This window comes from Sinocyclocheilus rhinocerous, unplaced genomic scaffold (genome assembly GCF_001515625.1).
Source record: "Sinocyclocheilus rhinocerous isolate Xijiao unplaced genomic scaffold, SAMN03320098_v1.1 scaffold682, whole genome shotgun sequence".
Lineage (NCBI taxonomy): Eukaryota > Metazoa > Chordata > Actinopteri > Cypriniformes > Cyprinidae > Sinocyclocheilus > Sinocyclocheilus rhinocerous.
The window spans coordinates 773252-782405 of record NW_015642528.1 but is presented as its reverse complement, the minus strand read 5'-3'; the positions used below and the strand labels follow the sequence as shown (position 1 = coordinate 782405).

Genomic DNA, 9154 nt, shown 5'->3' with positions numbered 1-9154 from the left:
TTCATTTGGACAACTTTAAAGGCGATTTTCTCAATATTTAGATTTTTTTTGCATCCTCGGATTCCAGATTTTCAAATAGTTGTATCTCTGCCAAATATTGTCCTATCCTAACCATACATAAATGGAAAGCTTATTTATTCAGCTTTCAGATGATTTATAAATCTCAATTGAAAAAAAAATTGACCCTTATGACTGGTTTTGTGGTCCAGGGTCACATATTTATATACGTATATAATATATGTGTATGGTTTTTGTTCTATTTTTGTCCACAGAACCAGGTGCAACGTGAAATAAAGTATGCTCTGTGGTCTTTGCCCTGGATCAGTGTACCAACAGTAGCATTGTTTTTCGCCGAGGTCAGAGGATACAGCAAACTGTACGACAGTGTCGATGAATCGCCACTCGGTGAGATCCTTTGCTTTATCAAATAGGTATATAAAGTGCTGGATATGTGGAAACCACCAGTTTTTAAACTTTAAGGAAAGCTAGGCCAGAAACATTAAAAATTATTGAATCTGGATGCAACAAACTGACAGCCCTAATTTTAGAAAGCGCCAGTGATGCAGCCTGTCAGATGTGCTTTAGATAATCGTGTTGCTATGGGCATAACCATCTCATACTATTTCTGCTTGTTTTTCAGGATGGTCAGGACTGATTTTCAGCATGGTCTCTTTCCTGTTCTTCACTGACATGTGCATTTACTGGGTTCACAGATTCCTTCACCACAAGTTGATATATAAGGTATTTAAGATATATATATATATATATATATATATGATCTGCCTTGCATTGACATATAGGTAAATATGAGCAAAGATGGGTAAATTCCTGTTATGTATATATATAAGTAGATAGTAAATATTTAATTTAAAGTAAATATGCCCTGGTCAAGCTCAGTTACTTATAGTTTATTAATTAACAACGGGCAAGAAAATGAATAGGATGGTAATAAAGAGTAATATTACAACAGATTAACAGGGTGATATTATTGAGGACACTGGAAATCTTAACCTATTGAAACAATATTCTCAAAGAAAACATGCTTTGAAAATGATGAGAAAGTAAATAAAGAGAAAATCTAATTTTGTTATTTTATGTTGGTTTTATGTAATTAAATGTTATTTTAGAATTGTTTATGTGCTATGATGGTATTAACATTTGAATTAGAGTTTATTTTCAGTTTTCATTTTTTTTTTTTTGTATGTTTTGGTGATTTTATGCACTATTGTCATTTTTTAATCCTTTAATGTCTTTTATTTTGGGTTCAATTTGTCGTTTTAAAACTTTAATACTATACTTTAATACTAATATTAACTTGAATTTAATATTTTATACACCATATTAACATCTGTATGATAGGTACATAGTAATAATGACACACCTACATGGTTCAAAATACAACATATTTGATCTATTTTTGAACATGCTTTCAGCTACCAATAAAAGTGTAGTACTCTCAGCTCCATTTAACTTACTTTTTGTTTTAATCTTTTCCCTCATATACAGTATTTTCACAAACCACATCATGTGTGGAAGATCCCCACTCCGTTCGCCAGCCACGCTTTCCACCCCGTGGACGGATTTGTTCAGGGCCTGCCATACCACATCTACCCCTTCCTCTTCCCCCTACACAAGATTCTCTACTTAGTCCTGTATGTGTTCGTCAACATATGGACCATTTCCATCCACGACGGAGACTACCGCGTGCCCAGCTTGATGGAACACATCATCAACGGTTCAGCTCACCACACAGACCACCACCTCTTCTTCGACTACAACTACGGGCAGTACTTCACGCTGTGGGACCGCATCGGAGGCTCCTACCGCTATCCTTCAGCCTTGATGGGGAAGGGGCCATACGACCACATTAAAAAACTGATGGCAGAAGGGAAGCTGAACTCAAACGGCGTAAACAGCCAGACTAATAATAATAAAAATGGTGTCCATGTCAAGAAAGAGTAGGTAGGCAGAATAAGCATCAGTTTCAAGGTAAGATTTTTGCTCTTAAAATAGGTTCTTATTCACAAGAAACTCTTAGCACTAAAATAATCAGTTCTGCATAAAATTGCCAAAAAGAAGCAAGGACAAAATGTGAGTTTTTTTGCCAAATAGAAACATTTGCTATGGCTACCTTGTTGGTATTCTTGCTTTTGTGTAACTTAATATGAATAACTTAAATTAACAGGCTTCTGTCAAGTGAGTGTCTATAATTTCACTGTCATAAACATTCAAAGAATGTATGAAGATTGACAGACTTTCTCTTCCCTTCACCTCAGTTCACCTTTCCATTAGCAGACTCTGACTTTCTCCCATAGCTTTGTTTATCTATGAACTGATAAATGGTTCAGAGACCTGGTGAAGGATTTTTGCTCATCTACAGTCATCTTGTTTTAAAAGAGATTCTGTGGTTTGCTTTTGATATGAAATGCACATTCTTTCAAAAAAAAAAAAATCGCTGTATTTCATTGGTGTTGCTATATTGTGCATGGGAATCTGAGGTCAAGTCATGTTATGTAATTCTGCACTTATTCTTCGGATTGACAGACACCTTGATTGTGGAGAAGAGAGCCAGAGTTAGTGCTCAAGTAACATGATTGTTAATAGCAAACACTGTAGTTTTGAATAGCATAGCAGCAATCATGTAACCATCATGGCACACACTAGAGGGTGCTGTTGAATCACACAATATTCAGGTATTAGTGATTATAGAATGGAAAGGTGCAGAAGAAATGTAGATTCTAGTAGTTTTATTGACAAACCAAATCAGTGAAAAGAACAGCTTTGCCAGAATTCTTGTTTGCATCACATTTACATCACAAAAAGATTTTTTTTTTTTCTTAATAAAGTGTGAGAAGGAATAATCATACAACTTTATTACCGTAAAACAAACAAACAAACTCCAATTAACCATATTTGTTCTTCATTATTTAAATGAGGAGAGAAACCTCTAGGCAATGCATTGTTAGGCAAATTTAATTCATGCTCCTGTTGAAAACATCCTGGCAAGCTAATTAGTGTCTATGGCAACAGTTTATGCTTTTTATGACTAATGCATTGCCACAAAGGTTATGACAAGGGATTAACATTGGAACTAAGATGTAACGGCCGTTGAATCACTTGTTAAAGGTGCACGCAACTTTGATTAAAATGTGTGTTGGAGGGGGGACAGTTACTTGTGCAGTGTTAAAGGGGTCATATGATGCTTTTTTAAAGACCATTATTTTGTGTATTTGGTGTAACAGAATATGTTGACATGCTTTAATGTTCAAAAAACACATTATTTTTCAAATACTGTACATTATTGTAAGTCCTCTATGCCCCGCCTCTCTCAAACGCTTCGTTTTCTACAAAGTCCCTCCTTCCGACAAGCGCACTCTCTCTCTCTCTCCACACACACACACACACACCGCTCTCTCTCTCTTTCTCTCTCTCTCGCTCGCGCGCGCACGCACACACACGCACGCACACACACACACACGATGCGCAAAACTCCGCATTTGAACAGTCAATAGCAAATACTTAAACTAATAACAAAACAGTAGCTGATTCAGAATGACCTCCTCTCCTAGGTTCACGAAACGGTCGTCCATAAAATGCATTGCTGTTCTGTTGTAAGTAATCTTAAAGATTCCTAAATGCATCTAATTTCGGAAGGCCAAATAAAGTGCTTTTGCTTTCGCCTAGAAACACAGCGTCTCCCTGACATGGCTGCTTCAACACTAACTGCGGTTACTGAAACCACGCCTTCTTTCTTTGCGTGAACATTTGGGCGGCATTATGCTAATATTTCCACATAGTGAGGTAGATATGTGGGGGCGTGTTAGAACGAGCCGTTTTAGGGGGGCGTGGCAGAGTCTTAACTTTGATAAAGAATATCTCTTTGGATTTGAGACTTTAGTCTTTGCAACTTCAGGGATCTTATCTATGCACAATCAGCTTGTAACACTCCAAAGAGAAAGGAAAACTTGAAATCGCATCATATGACCCCTTTAAACTACAGCATGAAAAGCATGCATTGCATTCAATGCTTTATGGAATAAAAATGAGCTTATAATCAGGATAATAGTTGAAGTTGGCAGCTTTATTGTGTGTTGAAGTGGCTGGGCGGGCAGGGTTCCTTCAGGTTGAATACTGTGAAAATCAAATGGCATCATGCTTCTACTTCACGTGCTTTTAATGTCTTTCTTTGAAGGAATAGTTCACCCAAAAATGAAAATTTGCTTAAAGTTTACTCAACCTCAGGACATCTGAGAGGCAAACTTGTTTCTTCATAGGAATGCATTCTTCATGTATCCTCTGCAGTGAATGGGTGCTGTCAGAATAAGAGTCCAAACAGCTGATAAAAACACCACAACTTCAGTGCATCAGGTAATATCTTGTGATGCAAAAAGCTAAATGTTTGTAAGAAACAAATCCATCATTAAGGCATTTTAAATTTAAACCATCGATTCTGGCCAAAATCCATAATCCATAATATTGCTTCCTGCATTGAAAAATCCATCCCCTGTTGTCCTGTCACATCAAAATCCACAGACATATTTGTTTAGAACAGTTTTGGACCGCTTTCACTTGCTTGCTCTATGCTTATTTTGCTCCTGATTCAGATGAGATGCTTCACTGGAGAAAACAATATTATGGATAGTATGGAGCAATATTATGGACTTGTATTTTAGCCAAAAGCAATGGTTTGAAGTTAAAATCATCTTGATGGATTTGTTCATTACAAACACGCATGCTTCACAAGACGTTAACTGATGGGCTGGAGTCGTGTTGATTACTTGTGGATTACTGTGATGTTTTTATCAGCTGTTTGAGCTCTCATTCTGACGGCACCCATTCACTACAGAAGATCCATTGGTGAGCAAGTGATGCTAAATTTCTCCAAATCTGTTCTGATGAAGAAACAAACTCATCTACATCTTGGATGATCTGAGGATTCATTTTCAGCAAATGTTCATTTTTGGTGAACTATTCCTGTGATATTTTGTAATATAATGTGCAATTATATCTGTTTTGTTTGCTTAATTTATTTAGCAAGTCTTGTTTATTTTGCATGCCTGATGATTTGAGCTACTCACTATGTCAGAAATTGACCAAGCTTGGTGTCACAGTATGTAAGTTTGCTGCCGTGCTCTTGTGCATATGTGAACTGTTGCGCGCACCCGTGTGTGTGTGTGTGTGTGTGTGTGTGTGTTTTAGGCAGTGAGAGAGTTTATGAACCCAATCACTGAACTTGAAAATGGTCTTTTATTTCATGCTGGGTGAAATGGCTTTATTATACGGTGGATGTGCATGCAGGCGTGGGATGCTGGGTGACTCATTTGTATCCTGGCAGCTAACTGAGGTACAGGAACACATCATTTCAAACTTCACACTGTGGGTACCACCAGGAGCACTATTACTTGGTGCACAACAATGCCACATTTTCTTACCCATTATTATGATCGTGAGAAACCCAAAGAGGAAATTAATCATTACATTTCTGTCTACCTAGAATAATCTCCACCCTTTATTTGAATCGGTATCATTGCGTGCTGAACGGAGATTGCTGTACTGCAGCTGCGGCCACTATCTTTCAATTACAGCGCAGACCAATGCTCGTTCTGTTGGGCTTCTAATGATATCTGCAGGCTGTTTACAAATGTCCCTTCCACAGAATATATTTCCACACAAATTAATAAGACCAAGTAACACCTTTAGGAAATCTTTTCATTTCAAAGGTATGAAATCCCCTTGTATGGTGGGTGATACTGATTTGTTTTTGTTTTGGAGGAAAGTTTTTTTTTTTGTCTTGAATTTGAGGTTGTTGTTTTTTTTGTGTGCTTTGCTTTTACTATTATTTTTAGTGAAAAATGCATGTCCTATTCATTCATTTTAGTTTACAAATATATAGGCCTAATTTTAATTGGTGAGAAATTTAAATAAATATTCAAACATTTTATATATTAAAGGATTAGTTCACCCCAAAATTAAAATTCTGTCATTAATTATTCACCCTCATGTCATTCTAAACCCGTAAGACCTTCGTTCATCTTCGGTACACAAATTAAGATATTTTTGATGAAATCCGAGAACTCTCCATAGACAGCAACACAATTACCACGTTCAAGGCCCAGAAAGGTAGTAAGGACATTGTTAAAATAGTCTATGTGACATTGGACAGTGGTTCAACCTTAATTTTATGAAGCTACGAGAAAACTTTTTGCGTGCAAAGAAAACAAAAATAATGACGTGCGTTCATGAGAGTACCACAATGCATGCATGCACCTTGTTTGCAAGCAGAGGAATGCACATATGCATCGTGGTACTCTTGTGAATGCACGTCAAAGCCTGATACGGAAGAGAAGAAATTGTTGAATAAAGTCATTATTTTTGTTGTCGCACACAAAAGGTATTCTCATAGCTTCATAAAATTAAGGTTGAACCACAGATGTCACATGGACTATTTTAACTATTTTACACAAATCTTTGTTCAAGTTCACTTGTGTATTGGCATAATTTTGAGTATGATCATATCATTTGAAACAATTATGCTCATTCTGCAATTTTTTTGTTTTGTTTTTGGGAAACATGGTTATTGCAGTATCTTACTTTTTTTTTTTTTTATCTTTTTTTTTCTTGTCATGTGTTCGTCAACAGTTTGTTTAATTAACTTATCTTCATCATGTGCATTTTTTCATCTTGTCCTATATTATCGTATCTTGTGTACTATATTCCTATATTTCCTTATTTCTATAAATACTAAGCTAAAAGCAATCTAGTAATAATTTAACACTTCAAAGGCAATCTAAAGACAATGGTGCCTTTTAAAATAACGATTACTGTAGTCACAATGTGACAAGTGCTGATGGCATTCATCCCTGAGGATTATGATCATGTTTGTGTTATTACAGTATGTAAAAGACTGCCTCCTTCCCTAGTGGATTGTGTATAAAGCTCTTTTAGCTCTGCCTGCTTCATCAAAAATGAAAGGCCCAAAGCAAACACCTGAGGTTGTCTATCAGTTCCACTTAGATGAAGAACAATTCCTCTTCCTTTTTTTAGCACCGCTCTTAATGTGGAGAAATTGGAGATGTCATTTTGAATTTATTATGAGCATCAAACTGAAACGGAATGGCCTCTTTTGGGGGCTTGTTTGTTTGTTTGCGTACGCAGGAGCATACTTTTATTTCTGATTCAGTCGGTGAGCAGCTAATAATACTAGAAATGAACTGCCATGCTTGTTTATTGCTAGCACAGGGCTGAACTACTGATAAAGAGGGCAACATTCACTATCATGATATCCCTGAGGGTGCATGTTGCTTGTGGATTCATAATTAAAAGTGCAGATTTGCATTTTACTAAAATGTTTAAACCATAATTCAGTTAATAGTTCAGTTAATTCTTGCCCTCCCTATAAAAATCAATTCTGTGGCCCGTGCTGTGCTACCCAGACAGAACAGTGCTGCTAGACTGATAATTGATTGTTTTCACATAAAAAAAAACACAATTTACACATACTTTTACAAAATAGAAGTGTTGTAATACTTATTGTTGTAGAATAAGTAAATAAACTACATCTTTAATTAAACCACAGTTATGTTTCATTTTGTCTGTTGCAATAGTTTAACCAATATCAAAAAAAAATTATTATAATGAAGATGATAAGGCATGTTCATTGAATAAAACTGGAATAGAATATTGTGCGCAGACTCAATAACATGTTTAGCCCTAAATTTATAATTTATGTTTTTTAATTGCACATAAAATGTGCATCCATTTGGATTACACCGTTTTAATCATAATGTAATAGATATTAAACATAATGCAATGGATATTTCAGTGATTGGTACTCACATCAACGCTGGTGTTGTGATTTTTGGATCACATGTCACTTAGGTGCAGTTATGAGCACATCAGATGATCACGTCCCCCTTTCTTAGTTTGGCCACCAGTCATAGACTTTTACCTAGGAATGAGTACACTGCCAACAGCGGCTGTTCGATAATTTAGAATTAATGCAAACTGGAGGGAGCTGGTCAACTGATTTATCTAAAGGATGGTGAGATATGTTAACTTTTAGAGCCTCATACTGAAGATAAACAAGAGTAATTAACAATTACTAAATAAATACCATGAATGATAAAGAAATAACGTGCAAAAGATGCATACAACGCAAGTGATTAGGTTGGGTGTTGCCATGGCATAGGTACGTTATCTTATGGAAAGATACACTTTTGCTTCTCTCAAACTAAGAAGGTGAAGAACCTCATTATGCATCAAACAAGTAGACGAAAGATTATATATAACATCTCATGTAAATTAGAACATCATTCACTAATAATATACAACAGTGCCAAGATCTCTGGAAAGATGTTTGGTTAAGTGATATTTCCATTAGCTGACTGCGAATTAGTAGTCTGGTAGTGAGGACTTTTTCCACTGCTTGTGTGTGGGTAACAATGCAGTGAATAAAGAAGCAGGAATCCACTTCAGCAGCCTTGAACTTGAAGCGCTGTGAGATGCTGATGTCCTGGAGCACCAACATTTTCTAAAATCTGGAACATGCAAATGAGGCCTGAAGTAGGTGCAGAAGGTCCTTAATCTGGAACATGCATTTGAAAGTACCCTAAAGTAAAGGTTTGCTCTCCATAGCTCAACCTTGTTACAAATGTTTGTATGTTTTGCCTTTCTGAGCCAGAGACTCAGAACATGTTCAATCCAGTTTTGTTTCTCTAGGATGGAGACTCAGGACGTGCTGCATTTGTTGTTGTCTCGCTGGACGAAGACTCTGAACGTAGGGTCAATGTCTCTTTCCTCACAGGTTGGAAGCTCAGAAAGTTTTTGTATCTGTTTCTGCCTCAAAAGCTGGATACTCAGAGCTTGGTTGTATCTGTTATGTCTCACTGGACTGACCAGAGACTGGTCAGTGGTGCATATGTTACTGTCTCATTGCCTCACAGACCAGAGACTCAGAACTTGTCGACCTATTAATGTCCCTTCACTCACAGGCCAGGGACTCAGAACAAGGAGTTAAGGGATTCAGTTAACCGCCCTTTTCCCTGGCTCTTGTCCACACTCGGATGCTGTGGAGAGGCCCTGACCTGGTTATGCTAAGACCAAGTCTCTGTCATTTGAGTTTTTTTCCTCTGACTTGAGATCTTTGAGGGCTTTA

General features: G+C 36.8%; 1 protein-coding gene across 2 annotated transcripts in view; it reads left to right on the top strand.

Annotated features, from left to right (window-relative positions):
- The window catches only part of LOC107756074 (lathosterol oxidase-like), a 3812-nt gene extending 1095 nt beyond the window's left edge, over positions 1-2717 (top strand). The window contains exons 3-5 of one of the 2 annotated variants that reach the window (XM_016573047.1): positions 273-405; positions 641-741; positions 1507-2717. In XM_016573047.1, coding sequence (XP_016428533.1) covers positions 273-405; positions 641-741; positions 1507-1962 — 690 coding nt within the window. In that variant the 3' untranslated portion in view covers positions 1963-2717. The remainder of the gene's footprint in view (positions 1-272; positions 406-640; positions 742-1506) is intronic. The other variant, XM_016573046.1, reaches the window with a different exon arrangement.
- Positions 2718-9154: the final 6437 nt, after the last annotated feature.